The sequence below is a fragment of the Moschus berezovskii genome, chromosome 4 (assembly GCF_049115385.1).
Source record: "Moschus berezovskii isolate FMDL1 chromosome 4, NW_MosBer_1.0, whole genome shotgun sequence".
Classification (NCBI taxonomy): Eukaryota; Metazoa; Chordata; class Mammalia; order Artiodactyla; family Moschidae; genus Moschus; species Moschus berezovskii.
The window spans coordinates 96,097,789-96,121,219 of record NC_142463.1 but is presented as its reverse complement, the minus strand read 5'-3'; the positions used below and the strand labels follow the sequence as shown (position 1 = coordinate 96,121,219).

Below are 23,431 nucleotides of genomic sequence, written 5' to 3'. Positions count from 1 at the left end.
CTGTGACTCTCTATCTTTGCCTTTGAAGAGAGAACACCACACACGTGAGAGAAAGGATACTAACATCTGCTTCATAGAATGTGAGCATCAGTCATTTAACAGGTACTTACTGCCAGCTCTGTGTCAGCACAGGGAAGCTTACAATTGTTAGAGTGGGAGAGACACAGTGAAGAAAGAAAGCAGTGAATGTGTAGTTGTTGGTTGGTGGTGAACATTTACTAATACAGAGATTAGTAGTGCAGAGCAAGGGAAATGGAAGTGGTTAATAGTTCTTACTAATTTTCTTAAATTTTGGAAAACTTAAAATCTTTAGAATAGTTGCAAAAACAGTACAGTGAACACTTGCACGCCTTTCTCCTTGAATCACCAGTTATTAACATTTTATCACATTTGGTTTACTTCTCTCTCTTTATAGAGACAAACACCTACACCTACCCAGTTACTTTTGTTTGTTTTTTTGCTAAACCGTTTGAGAACTGCAGCTCTTACAACACCTTAACCCTAAATATTTCAACATAGGTCTTGTAAGAATAATATGTCTCCAGTAAGCCCTGGCACCATGTTCAGAGTCAGGAAGTATAGCATTGATAAAAGACTGTTTTCAGATGGGGTCCAGAAGCCAGTCCTGGATCATACATCAAGTTTAGTACTCATGCCTGTTTGTGCTGTGCTATACTTAGTCGCCCAGTCCTGTCTGACTCTTTGCGACCCCATGAACTGTAGCCCGCCAGGCTCCTCTGTCCATGGCGACTCACCAGGCAAGAAAACTGGAGTGGGTTGCCATGCCCTCCTCAAGGGGATCTTCCCGACCTAGGAATCAAACCAGGGTCTCCTGCATTGCCGGCAGATTCTCTACCAGCTGAACTACCAGGGAATCTCCATGCTTTTTTAATCCCCTTGAATCTAAAAATCTAAACTGTTGCCAACATTTTTCTTTTTTTAAACTTTATGACGTTGCTCTTTTTGAAGGGTCTGGACGAGTTGTTTTATAAAAATGTCCCTCAGTGTTGGAGTGCATGCTTAAATTCTGATGTGGACTTTCCTGAGCACAGGTGTGCATCTCGTCAGGGTGCAGATGCAGTCCATTTGCTGATTATCGGAGATGTTAATGTCGATTGTTTGGTTAAGGTGAGGTTCATCAGATTTCTCTATTGTAGAGGCGAGTAAATATAGGAGATAGGTGGGCTCAGCTCCTAACCACTTCAACAAAGCAAATATTGCAATAAAGCAAGTCATATGAGTTTTTATTTCCTAGTGCATTTAAAAATGACATTTACATTATAGTGTAGTCTAAGCGTGCCATAGCATTGTGTCTAAGAAAAGGTATATACCTTAATTAAAAAAATATTTTATTTTATTTATTTTTTATTTTACAATATTCTATTGGTTGGTTTTGCTTTGGTAAAAATTGCTGACTGCTATCTGACAGTGCAGAGTTGCCACAAAACTTCAGTTTGTGTAAAAAGCACAGTATCCACAAAGTGCAATAAAATGCAGCATAATAAAATGAGGCATGTCTGTAATATGTAATTCGTTAAGAGACACACTGAGATTGTGTGAATGTCCTGTTCTCCAACCACCTTTAACCCCGTGTTTCAGCACTCAGCGACAATTCTTTCCCGAGTCCATTATCACTAAATTGTTGCAGATGGCAGTTTTTTATCCCTATTTGTCTGTATACTTTACTGACAGTCTTCAGTAACAAGGAGCTTTTGCACCTCCCTTTTTATTTTATTTTTTAGTACTAGTAAGGACTCCTGGGTTTCATTTAAGATAGCGTTCCTGTCATTATTCATTCTGATGCTTGGTGATTCTGAATTTGGACACTGGGACCCCTCCACGCTTCCGTTTTGTGCACTTCCTTCCTTGCTTTCATAGAAGGATGTGCTGGGCTCATTTTGTACCTTTCCTGCCTCAGCCTTGGGCTCATTAGATTCCCTTTTTCTTTTAGTGGGGAATGGCATTTAGAATTTAAGATCTGGGTACTAGATGTGCGTAGGGCTTCCCAGGTGGCTCAGTGGTAAAGAATCCGCCTGCTAATGAGGAGACATAAGAGTCGTGGGTTTGATCACTGGGTTGGGAAGACCCCCTGGAGAAGAAAATGGCAACCCACTCTAGTATTCTTTCCTGGGAAACCCCATGGACTAGAGGAGCCTGATGAGCTACAGTCCATGGGGTCGGGAAGAGTAAGACACAACTGAGCGATTGAACACACGCACACTAGGTGTGCTCAAGGCTTCTGAAGTCACAGCTTCTGGGCCCTGTCAGTTCTCAGAGCTAGGAAATAGCTTTCACAAAGTCATGCATTTATCTTGTTACCACAAAGTAATCCAACAATACAGTTCTGTTTCCTCCCTGTTCCGTATTAGTATCTTCCTTCACTGCAGTGAGAATTCTATTCTTAGTAGCATTAGTATATTTGCCAAATCTACATTAAACACAAACTAGTTCCATAATTCCTGTGCCAATACTACTCCCAAGCACAAGTTTTACTAAATATAGTTCAAAATTTTCTTTCTTCCATATATTCTACTAAATATGTACAGAACACTGTATTTTCATGTTACTTGAATTAATTCTTAATTTTTCCTCTGTGTGGTTATGTTATCAAAGGATACATAGTTACATCAATGTGTTTCTGTCTATTCATTGTTAGGTTTCCCCCACTTTAATTTAATTTTAAAATATGGAAGCTGTTCAATTCAGTCATTCAGTCATGTCCGACTATTTGCGACCCCATGAATGGCAGCACGCCAGGCCTCCCTGTCCATCACCAACTCCCAGAGTTCACCCAAACTCATATGCATTGAGTTGGTGATGCCATCCAGCCATCTCATCCTCTGTCGTCCCCTTCTCCTCCTGCCCCTAATCCCTCCCAACATCAGAGTCTTTTCCAGTGAGTCAACTCGTCTCATGAGGTGGCCAAAGTATTGGAGTTTCAGCCTCAGCATCAGTGCTCCCAGTGAACACCCAGGACTGGTCTCCTTTAGGATAGACTGGTTGGATCTCCTCGCAGTCCAAGGGACTCTCAAGAGTCTTCTCCAACACCACAGTTCAAAAGCATCAATTCTTTGGCACTCAGCTTTCTTCACAGTCTAACTCTCACATCCATACATGACCACTGGAAAAACCATAGCCTTGACTAGATGGACCTTGGTTGGCAAAGTAATGTCTCTGCTTTTTAATATGCTATCTAGGTTGGTCATAACTTTCCTTCCAAGGAGTAAGCGTCTTTTAATTTCATGGCTGCAGTCAGCATCTGCAGTGATTTTGGAGCCCAAAAAAATAAAGTCTGACACTGTTTCCACTGTTTCCCCATCTATTTCCCATGAAGTGATGGGACCAGATGCCATGATTTTAGTTTTCTGAATTGTTGAGCTTTAAGCCAGCTTTTTCACTCTCCTCTTTCACTTTCATCAAGAGGCTTTTTAGTTCCTCTTCCCTTTCTGCCATAAGGGTGGTGTCATCTTCATATCTGAGGTTATTGATATTTCTCCTGGCAATCTTGATTCCAGCTTGTGCTTCATCCAGCCCAGCATTTCTCATGATGTACTGTGCATATAAGTTAAATAAGCAGGGTGACAATATACAGCTTTGACGTACTCCTTTTCCTTTTTGGAACCAGTCTGTTGTTTCATGCCCAGTTCTAACTGTTGCTTCCTGAACTGCGTATAGGTTTCTCAAGAGGCAGGTCAGGTGGTCTGGTATTCCCATCTCTTTCAGAATGTTCCACAGTTTATTGTGATCCACACAGTCAAAGGCTTTGGCATAGTCAATGAAGCAGAAATAGATGTTTTTTTGGAACTCTCTTGCTTTTTCGAAGCTGTTAACATGGTTCAAATCAAAACCAAACACACCTGGTCTTCCATATTTGCAGGTTCTGCTTCTGTGGATTCAACCAACCACAGATCAAGAATATTCAGGAAAAAAATTCCATAAAATCTCAAAAAGCGAAACTTGAATTTGCTGTATTCTGAAAACTATTTAAATAGCATTTATATTGTATTTAGATGGCATCACTGATTCAGTGGACATGGGTTTGGGTGGACTCCGGGAGTTGGTGATGGACAAGGAGGCCTGACGAGCTGTGGTTCATGGGATCGCAAAGAGTTGGACACAACTGAGCTACTGAACTGAACTATGTTGTATTTAGAATTATTTAAATAGTATTTACATTGTATTAGATATTACAAGTAATCTAGAGATGATTTAAAGTATATGAGAAGATGTGCATAGGTTACTATGCCGTTTTTATGTAAGGGACTTCAGCATCCTCAGAGTTTGTTATCCACTGGGATCCTGGAACCAATACCCTGTGGATACTGAGGGATGACCATTTAAAAATGCTCAGAAATTCTATTCCATCCCTCTCTCTCCCCCACAACATATCATTTGTTTGTTTGTATCTTTCCTACTTCTTTCTGTAGATACAGATACATATGTTTGTTTGTAATTCCCTTTCAAGCAATAGGTAACATACTCAATGTACTCTGTTATATGTTGTTTTTGTCACTTAACCACATGTCTGGAAAATCATTCCATATAAGTTCATAGAAATCATCCTCTTTTTTTTTTTTTTTTACAGCTGCATAGTGCTCTGTGGGCTGGAGGTATGTTTCATTCAGTGGCTCTCTGGTAGTTAGTATTTTATATAGTGTAGTCAGGGGAGGTCTCTTTAAAAGGGAAAACAGTTGAGTGTAGACTTAAAAGGAAGTGATGGAACAGGACAGGTGACTGGGAGAGTAGTAGTCCAGACAGAGAGGATGGCAGCAAAAACCCTGATATAGGTTTCAAACATTTAAGGAACTTTGAGGAGACCACCGTGCTGGGGAGTAAATAGGAAATTAAATTGTACAAGTAGTCAGGGCTGGATTCTAGAGATAAAGTTTTGTGGGCCCTTAAAGATTAACTTTTTAAATTCCCAGTGAAGTAGGAAGTCTCAGAGAGTTTTGAACAGGAGTGAAATTGTGATGACTTGAGTGTTTAAATGAATTATTCTGGATGCTGGGTAGAGAATAGTCCTTGCTGATGAAAAAGGAGAAGCAGGGAGACCAGTTAGGAGGCTGTGGGAACAATGACTAGCTGGGGGTGGGTAAGAAAGGATGGGGTGGGGTGAGGAATAGGGACTATCAGGGGGTGTTTTGAAGGCTAGGCTGGCAGGATTGAGCAGTGGAGTGCATCGGTGGGGTAACGTGGACAGGACCTGTGTAGTTCTGGGCAAGTAGCAAGCTCAAAAATAGGAACTGTTGAACATCAGATGGTAAAGTATTGGTCAAACATTTCTCCATTTTAAATTCTTATGTAATCTCACATTGTTATGCGCGTGTGTGCTAAGTTGCTTCAGTCATGTCTGACTCTCTGCGACCCTATGGATGGTAGCCCACCAGGCTCCTCTGTCTATGGGATTTTTCAGGTAAGAGTACTAGAGTGGGTTGCCATGCCTTTCCCCAGGGGATCTTCCTGACCCGGGGATTGAACCTGCGGCTCCTTTGGCTCCTACATTAGCAGGTGACTTCTTTTACTGCTGAGCCACTGGGGAAGCTCATTGTTATGTGAGACTTATTCATATACTTTGTTTGACTTCAGGTTTGGAGAGTCTGTGTGTTTTTATTTAGGAAAGATAATCCAAGTCAAAATAATGTTGTGTATTTCTATTAAAAAAAAACAACTAGAGCCAGTATTACAATGGGGTGGATATAATAGTTGCCACGAATTAAGCACATGCTCTGTGCCAAGTGTTGTGCTTAGAGTTTTAAGTTTTTGTTTTCATTTGATTGTTGTACTAGTTTTATAAGGTGGAGACTATTAAAGAGGAGAAAAATAGTTGAGGTGTGTTGAGTACCATGTCAAAGTTCACACAGCAGAGAAGTGATAGAACCTGCTAGCACTTAGTCCATGACTCAAAGTCCATGTATTCCCAACCCAAGAATAGATTACCAACTTTTCCCCCCTGGATCATGTGGTTTGCGGGATCTTTCCCCAACCAGGGACTGAATCTGGGTCAAGGCAGTGAAAGCCTATAATCCTAACTGCTAGGCCACTGGGAAGTCCAGATAAGCAACTTTTTGATGATTGGTATAACCATAGTTGATGTCTTATAACATGTATATATTGCCCGATGTAATGTCAAAGCAGGTAAAATGATATAAAACTCCAAATTACCAGTCACATAGATTGTATTCAATATTGTAATCTACAATGCAGGGGTGGAGGAACTTTCTTTGGGCCATGGAATTAAGAATGGGGGTTTATTTATGTATTAATTTATTAATATTTTGCCATAACTATACTGTTTTATACATCCACACTTTACTCCGAAATGCTTTGGCATAAACCCAATAACATAATATTTGTAAATTAACAATATTTGTTAATATAGAAATTAACAATAATTTCATAAATCACTTAACTTCTACTCTTATTCAGATTCCTTCAATTGTCACAAGAATGTCTTTTAAAATACCAAGATCTAATTAAATTTCACATTTTTGCATTTGGTGCTGTTTTTTATCTTTGACAGGTATCTTTTAGGAATTTTTAAAACGACTTGCAGCTACTTTTAAAGAACTGGATCTGGGAATTTGTTTTGTTGCTGTCTTTTTACTATAATTTTTAAAAATTGAATTAATTGTATACTTATTACTGTTATTTGTTTTTTTCCCTTTTTAAATTGACTTATAATATTACATTAGTTTCAGGTGTAAACATAGTGAGTCAATATTTTTATACATTACAAAATGATCACAATAAGTCTAGTTATCACCTGTCACCATAGAAAGTCATTAGAATATTATTGGCTATATTCCCTATGCTGTATATTACATCTCCATAACTTATTTATTTTATAACTGGTAGTTTGTACTTCTTAATCTCCCTCACCTATCTCACTCACCCCTCTACCCACCTTCCCTCTGGTAACTACCAATTTGTTCTCTGTATCTATGAGTCAGTTTCTCTTTTGAATGTTTGTTTGTTTTTAGATTTCACATATAAGTAAAATCATATGGTATTGGTCTTCCCCTGTCTCACTAATTTTACTCAGCACAATACCTTCTATATCTATCCATGTTGCTGTAAAAGCCAAGATTTCATTTTTAATGGGCGAGTAATATTCCATTGTTTATAAACACCACGTCTTCTTTATTCATTCATGTATCTATAGACACATAGGTTGCTTCCATATCTTGTCTATTGTAAATAATGTTGCAATGAATATTGGTGTGCATGTTTTTTCTAATAAGTGCTTTTTTCTTCTTTGGGTAGATTTATGGAAGTGAAATTGTTGGGTCATATGGCAGTTTCTATTGATTTTTTGAGGAACCACCATACTGTTTTCCATAGTGGCTGCACCAATTTACCTTCCCACCAACCGTGCATGAGTTTTCTTTTCACTGCATTCTTGCAACTCTTGTTATTTGTTGCCCTTTTGCTGATAGCCTTTCTAACAGGTGTGAGGTGGAATCTCACTGTGATTTTGATTTGTGTTTCCCTGATTATTGATGATGTTGAGCATCTTCTTATATGCCTGTTGGCCTTCTCTGCCTTCTTTGGACAATGTGTATTCAGGTCCCCTGCCTATTTTCTAATCAAGTTTTTGTTGTTAATTCCTTCTAGTGTAGTTTTTAAATTTCAGTTATTGTATTCTTCAGCTTTGTTTGAATCTTTATATTTTCTAAATCTTTGGTGAGCTTCTCACACTGTTTATTCTTCTCTTGAGTTCATTGAATTACCCTAAAGTCTTTATGATGCTGAAGCTGAAGCTCCAATACTTTGGCCACCTCATGCGACGAGTTGACTCACTGGAAAAGACTCTGATGCTGGGAGGGATTGGGGGCAGGAGGAGAAGGGGATGACAGAGAATGAGATGGCTGGATGGCATCACCGACTCGATGGACATGAGTTTGAGTGAACTCCGGGAGTTGATGATGGACAGGGAGGCCTGGTGTGCTGTGATTCATGGGGTCGCAAAGAGTTGGACATGACTGAGTGATTGAACTGAACTGAAAGTCTTTATCAGATAAATGGATTGTTTATCTCCACTCAGTTCTTCTTTTGGGGGTTGTCTTTTCCCTTTGTTTTATATTTCTGTCTCCTCATCTTGCCTAATTCTGTATGTAGTGAGTAGGCCGGTTATGGTTCCCGGTCTTGGAGAAGCGGCCTTGTGTAGGAGATGTCCTGTTTTCTTGTTTTCAATCTCTTTCCCTTGTGCTTGTTGGTCTTCATCTCAGTGCTTCTTGTGCTTGTATTGATGAGCTCTTAGCCCATCAGCACTCTCTCCTTCCCCTTTGGTAACTAGAACTATATGTTCTAGGGGTGCCCCCAAATGGGCTGCATGCACCCTTCTGTTGCGGCACAGTCAAATACTGTGGGCGGCTGACTCCATTGACTCCCCTGACTCCACTGGCTGCCAGGCCCTACCTGGTGTGGAAGCTTCTGTCCTGCTGTGGGGTGAGGCTGGGTCCCAGCATGACTTACTCTAGTGTTTTTAAATTAATGCACGCTTTGAGGGTAGGCGTTGCTTTCTCTGTTTAAAAGCAAAACGTTTGCCTGCATGCATCAGCCCTTGTTTGCACAAGTTTTCTGTCTCTTGATTTCTTCTCATGTTCTTTTCTCTCGAGTACAGAAGGCTTTTTGAAGTTTTTACTGAAGGGCACAGCAGCATCACCTTAGATTCTGCAGTTACAGATAAAAGCTTCCATCTCAGGATTGCAGGTGAAACCAGGATACAGCCTTTTCCATTTGCTCAGACAAGTTTGAACATGAAGTGTGACTAAAGTAATGATCCCATCCCAGAATAATGCTGGAAGACATTCAAGCGGTTCCTCTTTGGAGATAGCCTTCGGTACCCGTCCACCAGCCTCAAAGGAGAATGTCTTGTAGCTACTTTATGGGCATGGGGTTCTGTCCTTGGGCCTCTTTGTTTTCTTGTTTTCAATCTCTTTCCCTTGCATTTGTTGGTCTTCTCCTTCTCAATGCTGCTTGTGCCTGTGCTGATGAGCTCTTAGCCCAAGGACTGTGGGGCTCAAAATGAAACCAGTGAAAGTGAGGGCACCTCTTGCCCAGAAATACTGTAAGAAATTCATGTCTGTTCTGTGCCTGCAGTTGGAAACTGTCAGTTCAAAGGTCTGTCCTTTGTGACCTTGATCTATTTTATCAAGCAAGTATCCATCTCAGGAAACCAAATTATTTTGATAGGCTTGTTCTGAGGAAATGAACCCATTTTGGTTCCTAGTGACCTTCACTTAAAAAAAAAAAATTATTTATTTGGCCATGTCAGGCCTTAGTTGTGGCTTGCAAGATCTTTGTCCTTTGTTGTGGCCTGTGTGATATTTAGTTGAGGCAGGTAAACTCTTAATTGTGGCATGTCGGATCTAGTTCCCTGACCAGGGATTGAACCCAGGCCCCCAGCATTGCAAGCACAGAGTCTTAGCCACTGGCCCACCAGGGAATGCCCCCTAGTGACCTTCATTTTCCCTAATGTTCCCTGAATGTCTGTCAAGATCAGTGTCTGAATTTCCGTCAGGCTCGCTGGTCTGTACTTTCTGAATGTTTTTCCCATGTAACAGTTAAAAAGTAGGGAAAAAGAAAGTTTAATGTGCACATTCAGATTATAATAAGAAATTCATATTAATAAGAAACTAATAAGGCTGGATAGCATCACTGACTCGATGAACATGAGTTTGAGTGAACTCTTGGAGTTGGTGATGGACAGGGAGGCCTGGCGTGGTGTGATTCATGGGGTCGCAAAGAGTCAGGCACGACTGAGCAACTGAACTGAACTGAACTGAACTGAATAAGGCTGTCATCATAAATTAGTTGTAATAGAGTTTCTCATCTATGAACTGAGTACTTGGAAAAAATAATAGGGATTATAAAGAAATTTTTAATGAAATAATAGTGTATTGAAATACCTTTAATCAGACTTTGGTCAATAGATTTAAAAAGACTTTCAGAATCTTAAATAGCTCAAGTAAGAACCTTATTCTCCAAAGCATGCTGTAGGTACTATCCAAGACAAGAATAGTCAAAGGCGAATGTGATTTTTGAGCATGATATGATGTGGGTATCTTGAAAGAGCAGGCCAGAGTAATGCTATTAAATAGAAATGAAATATGAAACAGGTAAAATTAATCTTAATATATTTTATTTAACCTTACATACCCACAATATTTTCATTTCGACATGTAGTTAATATAAAAAATATTAATGAGAGATTTTACATTTCCCTTTTCGTACTTAATCTTCAAAGTCTGGTATGTGTCTTATACTCCCAATACATCTCAATTTGGACTAACCACATGTCATGGGCTCATGAGCCACGTGTTGCTAGTGGCTGCTGAACTGGACTGCACAGACTGAGAGGGAAACATCCTGGGGAGAGAAGCATTCTCAAGGGCAAGAATAAGGAATACAAAGAAGAGTATTTTAGCATGACAGGAGACAGGAAAGCCCACAAGGAAGTTGGTTTAAAGAGCAAACATCTTAATTGTGGGTGAACTCATCTAGGAGAGGAGAAATAGCTTGACAGCTGAGAGTGCGTGTGAGACACGTTCTGTGGAATTTCTGGAACTGGGGAACCTGGGGGGTTATTGTCTGTTGGCAGGCAGGGGCTGCAGTTTAAGTCTGAAATAGATGAAGACAGGGAAGCTGTGGTGGTAGAGCTAAGACCAGTAGATTTCTGCCTTTGGAAATCATGGACATCACTGCCCGGGACTGGATGTAGGTGGAATTGACAAGGGAAGATCTAGACATCTCACACTGTAGCTAATAGTATGGGCTCTGGAGCAGGCCACCTGTGTCTGGACACTGGCTCTGTCATGGACCAGCTGGGTGACTGTGGTCAGCTTCTGAACCTCTCTGAGCTCTAGTTACCTTTGAGTGCTCTTCCCCATACGCTCAAGCTCATTCCTCTACTTCTTCTGGGCCCTGCTCCCTTGCCAGCTATAACTACCTCACATATAACAGTAACTTCCCTTTTCATTATTAATCATCTTTCCCCATATGCTGCTTCATTTTTCTCAGTAGCACTTAATACCACCTAATATACTTTTTCATTTAATGTTTTCCTCCCCTTCCCCCACCCCCAACCCCCACCAATAATGTAAACTCCAGGAGGGCACGATTCTATCTGATTTGTTCAGTGTTGTATCGTAACTTCTTAGTACAGTACCTGGGACATAGGAGGAATGCAATAAATATTTGGTGAGTGAATAAATGAAGAATAAGGCCTACCTTGCAGAGTTAAGTTGAGGATTTAATGAACCTATCCATCTACCTATCTATTCACACATCTATCTATGTCTTGGAACAAGTACCTGGCACATAGTGAGCCTTCAGTAAAAGTGCTGATGTTGTTGCTATTGTTAAATATTATTATTGAGACTGAGCTGGTCTAGGGCTCATTTGGATGATCTGTTGTTAATATTCTAGGGCTCATTCAGTTTGAATTTGTTAAGAGCGAGGTTAGAGAAACGAGCTGCACTAAACTTCCTCAGGTGAAGAGACTGTGCTCTTCTTTTGATTATCTTTGTTTCTCAAACTGTGGTGTTGGAGAAGACTCTTGAGAGTCCCTTGGACAGCAGGGAGATCACGCCAGTCAATCCTAAAGGAAATCAATCCCGAATATTCATTGGAAGGACTGATGCTGAAGCTGAAGCTCCAATACTTTGGCCACCTGATGCGAAGAGCCAACTCATTGGAAAAGACCCTGATGCTGGGAAAGGTTGAGGGCAGGAGGAGAAGGGGGTGACAGAGAAGGAGATAGTTGGATGGCACCACTGACCCGATGGACGTAAGTTTGAGCAAACTCCGGGAGATAGTGAAGGACAGGGAAGCCTGGCGTGTGCAGTCCATGGGATCCCAAAGAGTTAGACACAACTTAGCGACTGAACAGCAACAGCATTGTATCTAGTGAGCATATTTCCTATGCCAGATCTGGGACATGGGGCTGATGAATAGAATTTTGTGGACTTCATAGAAGAGATTATTCGATACCACAGTGACCAAGACATTTGAGGAGGGTGGCCACTCTCTGTACTGTGAGCATGTGTGCTCATGTCTCCAGAGACTTAGTTTCCCAGCTGCTGCTGTTCCACTACCCCAATTGGGTGTCAATTGAAAGTGTGCTGTGATGCTGAAATGAGAGGAGCAAGGTCACGGTCACAAGCTCTTGTCTGCTGGAGAAGTCCAGCTGCTCACTTGGGTATAAAAATGCCCAGGCCCCTCCTATCTGCTGGCTTGAATGAATCTTTAACTGAATTGTCGTTATGATGTCATACATATAGGGGGAAATACCAAGATTTATATGTTTGGGTACTGAAACTTTCAGGGGATTTTTTTTTTCTACTCATCAAATGAATTTTTGTTTCAACTGCTAAAATCTGCAGCCATGTGGAACCTTGAAAAAATTTTAGGAAGAGAAGGAAGTATTTTAAAATCATATTGTTTGTTTCTAAGAAAAAACTCCGGTAAAAACCTTTCTTCAAAATCCAGAAGACTCGTTAGCTTGTGTTTAAATAATGGAAGTGAAAAAACTGCATGTCCTGAAACCTCAGACAAGGTGTTGACATTGATTAAGTGCTGATGTCCTGAGTGGGTATGCTTATCTGGTGCAGTGCCCTGAAGCCCACAACACGTGGTAGGTGAAACCTAGCTAAACTTGAAGGGGGTGGGAGTGGGGAGCTGACAGACCCTCCAGTCTTGCTTTGGTGCTGGAGCCAGACAGTGAGGAAAGAGGTCTCTTCTGACTGCGTATGAGGGGTCCCAGGCCATTTATTCTGCAGCTTCAGTTAACCATCTCCACCTCTCCTGGCCGAGTTTTGGGTCTTTAGCCAGTTTCCACAATGATATCAGTTCAGTCGCACAGTCGTATCTGACTCTTTGTGACCGCATGGACTGCAGCACACCAGGCTTCTCTGTCCATCACCAACTCCCAGAACTTGCTCAAACTCATGTCCATTGAGTCAGTGATGCCATCCAACCATCTCATCCTCTGTTGTCCCCTCTCCCCCCACCTTCATTCCTTCCCAGCATCAATGATGTGGGGTCTTGCAAAAGGCTCAGGATTTGGGGTGACTATTAGCTTTTGTGATTCTGTTGGGAAGCCCTATGTTTTGTATTACATTAAGGTTATATTTAAATCAGTTAATTCACTCAAAAAATATTAATTTATTGAAAGTCCTTCATGTGCCAGGCAGTGGGGATGCAGCAGAGATAGAGAATGACCCTGTCTTTGGGGCTGATCTGACTGGGGGCTAGTCCTCCACTCAGATTGGAATTAGTTGCCAACTAATTCCATAAAATTTGACATTCCATAAAATTTGATTTTTATGTTCACATAAACTTTGAACATCAACATCTCTTGAAAACTGAGGAGATCTGGCAGTTTCCACGTGCCGCATGGGGAGGAGCCGAGGAGCCCCTCTCTAGATGAGCCAGATTTGCTGGGACTGTAGTCTCCACCTCTCCCTTTTGTATCACACCTGGCTCATCCATGGCTTCTCTGCTGAACTGCTGGTCTCTATTTCAGGGTTTCATTTGCCAGTTCTCAAAGGCTTCTCAGTGGCTGCTATGATTTTGTGTCCTTATGACTTCTTTGTTTGCTCCTTGTTTTCTCCCTGCACGCCCCCTCTAACCTGTCTTCCTTCCTGCATTTGTCTCTCTCTCGCCCCCTTTCCCTCCTTACTTTTTCACATGTCACATATTCCTTGCCATCAGATGTGAGAAGTGCAGACTCTTAGACCTTCCTTTCAACTTAGTTTTCCCTTGCTCTTTAATTATGTAGCCCTGTCTTATTTCCCATTGAATATCTAAAATTATTTATTTTTATAAAAAAAAGCAACAACATTATGAAACTTGGGTTTGAATTTGGGTTCCCATGTAACATTTTGAAGATCTGGGCTCATTGATATATTGCTCAAGCAAACCTTCTCAGTTTCCTCATGTATATGAGGATGGGTGTGGAACAGGGCATGGTTCTCTGAGGATCTGTCAAGCCCTGACATTCAGTGATTTGGGGACCCCTGAGTTTGTGCCTTACCTGTAGGCTTTAGAGATGTGCTTGACTCCCAATTAGAATGGTTTGACTTTCTCATTCACGACAACTGCTGTTCCAATACATTCTAGAAATTGCATCCTGAGATACCCTATATCATGTCACTGTCTTTCATAACCTTATACCGTATAGCAAGCCAAATATGAAGGGGTTTCCTAGATGGCTCCTAGATAAAGAATCTGCCTGCCAAAGCAGGAGACTCAAGAGATGCAAGTTCAATCCCTGGGTTGGGAAGATACCCTGGAAAAGGAAATGGCAACCCACTCCAGCATTCTTGCCTGGGAAATCCCATGGACAGAGGAGCCTGGTGGGCTACGGTTCGTGGGGTCACAAAGAGCTGGGCATGACTGAGTGACTGAGCACATACATATAAGTCAAGTAAGAAGCAGTGGTGAAGAGTCAGACTGAGTTCAAATCCGGTGTCAGTACCTAATTAGTCAGCTAATCTTTTTGTGCCTGTCTGCAAAACAGGGTTAAAATAATATCCAGCTTTGCTTCATCTAGCCTGGCATGTCACATGATGTACTCTGCATAGAAGTTATAAGCCGGGTGACAATATATAGCCCTGACATACTCCTTTCCCAATTTGAAACCAGTCCATTGTTCCATATCCTATTCTAACTGTTGCTTCTTGACCTACATACAGGTTTCCCAGGAGGCAGGTAAAGTGGTCTGGTATTCTCATCTCTTTAAGAATTTTCCAGTTTGTTGTGATCCATGCAGTCAAAGCCTTTTAAAAACAATACCTGCTTAATATTGTTTTTAAGAGGATTCTCTGAATACATATTCATAGAGCTCTTCCAACTGCCCAGCAGATAGTAAGTGCTATAGAAGTGTTTGATTAAATAAACTAAAAATAGCAGTCAACCTGAATCTTAGGACTCAAGTAAAAATGAGCAGAGGATTTTGTGGCTGGGAGTTGAGGGGGGTGGGGGGCCACATTTCATTAACCTAATAGTTAATGGTGACCATATTTTCTAAATAAAATATCAGGTCACTTTGTCTGAAAATATTTGAGTTCCACTTTGGACTTCTAGCCCTATGATTCGAACTATCAGAACTGGGTGTAATGCTGATACTTTGTAAGACTACAAGAGTCTTTGCAATTGGAAATTACCACTCTACATATTGGGACTAGGTACCTTCATATCTTACAAAGAAAACATCATTCAATATTCTAGAAAACGAATAAATCTCCAGTAGTTAAAAAAAGTTCTGTCTAGTACAGAGTATCTGTTTAAGCCATCATTGATACATTTCCCCCTCCCTCTCTCTCTCCTTTGCAACAGCGAAAAGGCACTCTATGCCCAGTTCTCGCACAGTCTCATAGTGAATCGTTGAAAGGAAAAGAAGGAAAACCCTGTTGAAAGCCTACTTCATTTCAGCCACTGTGTAGACTCTCAGTCTTATTTATTTTATTATTATTATTTTTTCTCTCAGTCTTATTCAGACCTCAAAGCCATCTTTTCTGGGAGCCATTATGATTTTCATTTTAGGCTGAGGAACTTTTAAGTATTTATCCTGGGTCCATCTGGCTTGAAAGTTGGGGCCGTTTTCATTCTGCCCTCTGGCATAGTAAGGCAAGCATCCCAGTGGTCCCTTTTCTAACCACTCACTGTTATCAGCAGAGTAACCAGCTCACTGCTGATTCCTTTCCTTAGCTTGTATAGTTTGCTCATGCATTCATTCGTTCACAGCGTGTAACCTTGAGGAAAAAAATTCACTCTCCTTTCTCCTGTTCTTTTTCATTGGAAATGACTGTATTAGTGACTTATTTTAGGATCAGCCTTGGAGGTGCAACAGAAAAGACTTTAGGAAGGAAAGGGTAGACTAGCCTCTGCAAATGTGATGATTCCCAAATCTGTACCTTCCCCTGTGAGCCCCAGACCTGTGGACCCAGGACAGCTCCATGTGGATGTCTTATCAGTTGCTTATGCTTCGCATCCATCAGTCAGGTGATGCCTGTGTAAGGACGGGAGAGTAGCAATGATGAGGCAGGTAGAGGAAGCAGTGCCTCCAAGAAGGCAGGCCCTGAGTCAGGAAGGTGCTTGGCATGTGGGAGGAAATAAAAGCAGTTCCGAATGGCTGGAAGGAAGAGAGCAAGAGGGGAACGGGTGGGGAATGAGGCTGGAGAGGCAGACAGGGGTCAGATCACAGTGTCTGACCCCTGTGAGTGAGTGAGGGGCTGGGCCAGGTCAAGTTTGTTCTGGTCCCTGTTTTCTCATCTGTGATGCAGAAATAGCAACATGACTGCACAGGAATGTAGAGAGGATGAAAAAGGGACACAAGAGTACGGGAACATGTAATGGCAGAGGGTAAGCACGCAATAACATTTTCTTTCATTTTTCTTAGCTCCCTGTCATTGCACCTGTGAAATGGGGGTGGTTTAATCGTTGGGATTTCTTTCAACTCAAAATGACTGTGATTTTTTTTTTCAACTGGTCTCCCCATTTTCCACCATTAGCTCCATTTCCGACTTTTCTTTTTCCTGTGCTCAAGCCCAGGAAACAACCCCTGCCTAAGGCCCCCCCCAAGCCCCGAAAAGACAGAAGCCAGCATTATGCGGCCAGGAAGAAGCAATTGAACTCAGACCACTTCTCTTCCTCCACCAAACTGCTTACTCTCATCCATTTATTTATTTACAAGACATTTCCCGCCTCCGCTGTTGTGTGTGGATAGACTCTCACACCTCAAATCTTACTCCTGTTCATGCCTTTTTATGGGCTCTGGTTGGGTGGGAGAAATAGTGCTTGACCAAGAAAGCCAAGGAAGGATGCTGGTGTATTGCGGGCAATCTCCCTTAATTAAGGGAGATGTGAGATGGGTCCTAAAAATCCTTGCACATAAACAAGGGGATGTATTTCCTTCTTATTTGAAATTATTGGGCACAGTTGCCCACAGTTGGTCTATTTAATATTTTTTATTTTTCTTGTACTCTTTCAGTTATCCTGATTGTGCCTCCAAAAATTTCAGTCAGTAAAGTTTTAATTTGTCTTGGATGTCTTTCCCTTAACAGCTGCTTTTCTCTCTTACGAAAGTCAAGTCTGGAGCAAGATGTTTTTAAGCCCATTTTGGGGTATCAAGAATATCCCAATCTAGTAGTGATAGTCAATGTTTGCCCACTGGATTGATGTGGAGGAGGCGGGAGGCTCTGATTTGAAGCATGAGTCAGTTTCTTTGCTGTAAATACTCTCACTGTGGTGGATTTCAAGCTATCAACCAGACTTCACTGAATGGAGTCTGGCAGGGATGCTAACAGTTGGCTCCGACGTGTCATTGCATTCAATCCTTGAGACCTTAAACTTCATCCCATCCCCCAACTTTCTTCTCAGTCATTCTGATTTCATTTAGTGGTCAGCCAAGAAAGAGGCCTGACAGTCACAATTAACTCCTCTCATCGAATCACTAAATCCCGTTCATTTCTGTCTCAAACGTCAAGTCTGTCCACTTGTCCATTCCCACTGCCAGCAGCCTAGTCTGGTCTCCCGATCCACCATTCTTTCATCGCTACCACACTGACCTATTTTCTGGCTTCTCTGCCTCCACACGTGCTCGTCAGCCGGTGTCCACCCTGCAGACAAAGTCAGCCTGCTGAAATTTAAATTATATCATGCCAGTCTTCTGTTTAAAACCTTTCCATGACTTTCTCTTGCAGTTACAGTAAATTCCAAATCCGTAGCTTATCTTGCCTGACTCCGCCCAGCCTCTCACTCCCAGACTCTGTGATCTGGCCCCTGGCTGCCTCTCCAGCCTTGTTGCCCACCCATTCCCTACCCCCCGCCACCTTGCCCTCTTCCAGCCATTTGGAACTGCTTTTATTTCCTCCAACATGCCAAGCATGTTCCTGACTCATGCCCTGACTCCTGTCTGCTGGATCATCTCTCCTACCCTCTCCTCTTGTCTCGCTGACTCCTCTTATCTTCCAGTGCTTTGTTATCCTGTGTCAGGTCAGCATGATCTCCTAGGAAAGGCCCTTGACTGGGTGGTTCTCCTTGCCTGCTCAGCATCTTCTCCCTTGAGAGCCTGGAGCGATAACTGTCTTGTTTGCCACCCTTTGCCCAGCATGGCCCATAGTACCTGGCATGTAGGTGGTGTGAAAGTGAAAGCTGCTCAGTCGTGTCTGACTCTTTGCAACCCTGTGGACTACACATTCCGTGGACTTCTCCAGGCAGAATACTGGAGTGGGTAGCCTTTCCCTTCTCCGAGGCTCTTCCCAACCCAGGGATTGAACCCAGGTCTCCTGCATCGCAGGTGGATTCTTTACCAGCTGAACCACCTGTGGTGCTCCAGAAATGTTGAATCCATTTCTTGGATTTAGGCAGACCCCAGTTCCCTTTTTTTTTTTTTTTCAAATTTATTTGTTTATTTTACTTTTCTTTTTGCTGGGTTTTCATGGCTGGGCGCCAGCTTTCTCTAGTGTGGTGTGCAGGAGCTACTCCCTTGCAATGTGCAGGCTCATTGTGGTGACTTCTCTTGCTGTGGAGAAATGGGCAAATGGGCTTAGCCGTGGCCTTGCATGGGCTTAGCTGCCCTGCGCCATGAAGGAATCTTCTCGGACCAGAGATGGAACCTGTGTCCCCTTGCATTGCTGGGTGGATTCTCACCCACTGGACCACCAAGGAAGGGCCCCCCCAACCCATTTCCTATTGAAGAATAAACTCTACAGGGTTAAGCATGTTCTACTTCCTGTACTTTTTATCAGCAGTTTATCAGCTTCATACAAAAAGTAGCTAATGAATAATTTTTACCACTAAACTTAATCATTTTCCCCTCAAAAAGGCATCTTGGAAGATAGTTTCCTAGTTTTGATCAAGTCATATTATTTTTCCTAATCAATTTCTTTTTTTTTTTCCTCTCTAGATTTCATCAGCTGTTATTCCCAAGAAATTTATGGAGCTATGAATGGGAAGGCAACTTTTTACGTTTCAAAGTTTCAACCATTTACAGAGATTATATGGAAGAAGGGGAAGGATAAAGTTATAGAATGGGATAAAAAATCTGGACTCGAAGCTTTTCAGTCTTTTAAAGATAGAGTTTATTTAGACACTGTGTCAGGTAACCTCACCATCACCAGGTTGACAAAATTAGATGAAGGCCTGTATGAAATTGAATCTCCAAGTGTTAAAAATAACTCCGAGTTCTACCTCAGAGTGATTGGTGAGTATCCATAAATTTGTCTGTTCAAATAGAAAATTTTCAAGTATTTTAAGAGACTAATATTAACCAATGGTTTATGGGAATGAGTTATATCATCTGTTGTCAGTGAGGTTTTTCTCTCTTTCTGGTACCCAGGAGCCACTTTTAGTTCCCTGTCATCCTCTCAATGAAGAGAGGATGTGACTGAGGTCAAGAGAACAGCACAAGTCGGCCGCAGCTGCTGGCACCAGCATCGCTTGTCTTGCGAGGAATGTTCTGAAAAAGGGTGTAGTGGCAACATGAACTCAGAACTCTTAGAACACCTGTGAACTGGAGTTCCTGCTTCCTCCCGCACCCCACACAGGTGGTGGGATTTTATTTTCCCTCCTCTTGTCACTGTAAACTGGAACTGGGAATAGGATTCAGGTTCCTCTGTGCTTCCCACTAATGCTTCCTGGTTATTCTCTTTCCCTCATGTCTAAAGCACTTGTCTTGTTACAGGCTTCCAGAGGCTGATGGCTACACCTACACGTCTGTTTTTTTCCTCCAGTTTTATTGAGAAATAATTGACATTCATCACTGTACAAGTTTAAGGCATACAACAGGGTGGCTTGATTTACATGTATTGTGAAATGATTTTCACAGTAGGTTCAGCTAACATTCATCTTCCCTTGCTGTTCTCAAATGTCCTAGTAATGCTTTCGTCTCTTAGCTGCCTTTTCTGTGCTGCAGCATAGCACAGCTCAACCCACTCCCATCTCTCCCCTCTGATGCATCACAGTTTCACTCATCTTTCCGAGGTGTGAGTATAGTACTCAACCCACTTCCTCTAGGTTAAAGGCTGTCTTAGGAAGATCCAGCCGGTGACAAAGTGTGTAAGATGGTTTCCAGGGGTGAAGCAGAGACAGCGTGCAATCTAACAGTTCAAGTCTGAGCTCCCGACCTCCTGTTTGTGGTGGTCTCAGTGGAACAGGATATGATGACTATCTGGATGAACAGCTGTCACTCACCAGTTCAACTACTGAGTGTTGGAGACATTGGAAGGAAGACGGAATTTCTCTCTTGTCACCGTTGTAACTTCAGAGCCTAGCAAAGGACTTGAATAGGTAATAGGCACTCAACAGATAGGGAAGCAATTGATCTGGCTGGTGGGATGTACAATTGATAGAAATGGGTGCCGTCAGACTGGGTGACTGGTTTGTCCAGGAGATTATGAACTCCTTTTAGATAAGTGAAGCTGCAGGTGTGCAGGCATCCAAATTAGAACCAGTTGATGCCATTGAAGAAACAGAATCTTTAAAACCTACAAGTTGGGGATCTGGCAGTTTAGAGGGCAAACAAATGAAAAGATGGGCTCAGAATTTAAATTAGAATTGAATGCATCTTAAGAGCCCCTTTATAGAGTTTATAAAACTGAGTTCAAAACGATTTGTTTCTCTTTTTAAAACTTCATGAAATGTGTAAAAATATAATTTAAAGATAATTAAAATTTTTAAATTGCCTGCTAACTCAACAATGGTGCTTGATTCTGATAATTAAGCCAAGTGGACAGTTCTTAGGAAGCTCAGCAAAGGCCTGGGGAGGGGCAAGGTGCAGGGCATGTGAGTTTCAATCAGGAAGCAGTGAGTAATATTGGCCATATTAAATGTGTCGACTTCAAGCTCTGGTTTGGGAATCTGGGTTTTAGCCTGTGGCAGTCAAGAGCCTGGGGAAGGAATTGGCAGCCCACTCCAGTATTCTTGCCTGGAGAATCCCATGGACAGAGGAGCCTGGCAGGCTGCTGTCCATGGGATCGCACAGAGTCAGACAGGACTGAAGCGACTTAGCATACGTGCTTGTGTTGGAGAAGGAAATGGCAACCCACTCCAGTATTCTTGCCTGCAGAATCCCAGGGATGGAGGAGCCTGGTGGGCTGCCATCTATGGGGTCACACAGAGTCAGACACAACTGAAGCGACTTAGCAGCAGCAGCAGCAGTCAAGAGCCATTGTGTCTCATACTGGAGCAGAGAAGTGACATAATGAAATGTATTTTGGAAGGTTAATCAGGTGATAGCAACTTATGGTGGATTAGGAAGAGGAGACCCCAGGTTGGAAGCTATCATGATCATCCTGGTAGACAGAGGTGTTGGTAGCAGATGTTTGGAAAGGAAAGAACCAGAAGGTATTTCCAAGTTAGAGTTAATAAAATTTAGATTTTTGGTTATAAAAATATATATCTGAATGTCAAAATGATTAGTCACACTTTATTTTTTTTTTAGAAATGAGGAAGTCATACTTCCATGAGGGTTTGTTAAGACTAAAATAATAAGACTCAGTAGCCTTCCGGAGACACCAAACCCTTTCAGAAAAGATATTTTAGACAGGGGGATTTCCTGGTACCTCCCCAGTTCAGGGCATCTTTGTGCTTTTCTAGAGGTGAACATCTGGCTTTCCTCCTTCCTTCAAAGTCCCCTTAAAATTGCCACCATCAACGTTTCAAAGTTCTTCCCCATCCTCTTAGAACCTTTATTGTGTGGGGGTTGGTAATGTTCATATAGATAGGATTAACGAAGATCATGGCCTCTGGTCCCATCACTTCATGGGAAATAGATGGGGAAACAGTGGAAACCATGTCAGACTTTATTTTTTGGGGCTCCCAAATCACTTCAGATGCTGATTGCAGCCATGAAATTAAAAGACGCTTGCTCCTTGGAAGGAAAGTTATGACCAACCTTGATGGCATATTAAAAAGCAGAGACATTACTTTGCCAACAAAGGTCCGTCTAGTCAAGGCTATGGTTTTTCCCGTGGTCATGTATGGATGTGAGAGTTGGACTGTGAAGAAAGCTGATCGCCAAAGAATTGATGCTTTTGAACTGTGGTGCTGGAGAAGACTCTTGAGAGTCCCTTGGACTGCAAGGAAATCCAACCAGTCCATTCTAAAAGAGATCAATCCTGAGTGTTCATTGGAAGGACTTATGCTAAAGCTGAAACTCCAATACTTTGGCCACCTCATGCACGAGTTGACTCACTGGAAAAGACTCTGATGCTGGGAGGGATTGGGGGTAGGAGGAGACGGGGACGGCAGAGAATGAGATGGCTGGATGGCATCACCGACTCGATGGACATGAGTTTGAGTGAACTCCGGGAGTTGGTGATGGACAGGGAGGCCTGGCGTGCTGTGGTTCATGGGGTTGCAAAGAGTTGGACACGACTGAGCGACTGAACTGAACTGAACTGAACTGAACTGCTCTGTCCTTAGTAAGTCTGGACTAGTATATGACTTTTTATTAAGGGGTATGTATGAAAATGTAGAAATGCCATCAGATATGTGTAAGAAATTCTCATTTCTTACAGAATAGTGAGCTCTTAATTCATTAACTATATCAATTAACTAAGTTGTCCTATGGATGAAGTAGGCACGTTTTTTTGCTGGTTGTTTAAGGGACAGATGTAGCTAATGTTTGTTGGATTATAGCTGCGGTAAGTCCTGTGGGCAGCGAGACATTGGCTGAGTGTAGTCAGTCACTCAGTCATGTCCGACTCTTTGTGACCTCATGGACTATAGCCCACCAGGCTTCTCTGTCCTTGGGATTCTCCAGGCAAGAATACTGGAATGGGTTGCCATTTTCTCCACCAGAGGATCTTCCCAACCCGGGGATTGAACCCACATCTCACGTCTCCTGCATTGGCAGGAGGGTTCTTTACCACTAATGCCACCTGGAAAGACCCAACATTGGCTGAACTAGATCAATAAACTAGAATCTGTAACCAAACATAGTGTACTTTTCATCTTCCGAAGTAAAACTCTGTGCCAATTAAACACTAATTCCCCCTTCCCTCCTGTCTCCCTGTTCCCTGGTAACCATCATTCCATTTTCAGTCTCTTTAAGTATTTGGCTACTCTAAAAACCTCCTATAAGTGAAATTGTACAAGATTTGTTCTTTCATGATTGGCTTATTTCACTTAGCATAATGCCTTCAAGATTCATCCCTCTGGTATCATGTGTCTGAATTTCCTTTCTTTTAAGGCTGACTGCAAATGTGATTTTGAATGATCATGGTTAGGATGGTCTGTGGCTTTCCAGTAGACCATGGGATTCTGAAGTGATTATTAGAAGAGGCTCCGGGTTACTCCTTGAGCACTGGGTTCAGCTGTTGTTTCTGCTCAGGACCTGTTCTTGCCCAAATCGTGAAGCATGGCTCCTGGGCTTTCCCAGTGTCCCCTCACCTTCCTTACCCCTTTTCTCTTGAATGCACGC

The 23,431-nt window shown here is 42.2% G+C and overlaps 1 protein-coding gene across 1 annotated transcript in view; it reads left to right on the top strand.

The window, feature by feature from the left end:
- The window catches only part of CD58 (CD58 molecule), a 42,920-nt gene that overhangs the window by 2,152 nt on the left and 17,337 nt on the right, over positions 1–23,431 (top strand). Inside the window, exon 2 of the mRNA XM_055401540.2 lies at positions 18,914–19,210. Coding sequence (XP_055257515.1) covers positions 18,914–19,210 — 297 coding nt within the window. The remainder of the gene's footprint in view (positions 1–18,913; positions 19,211–23,431) is intronic.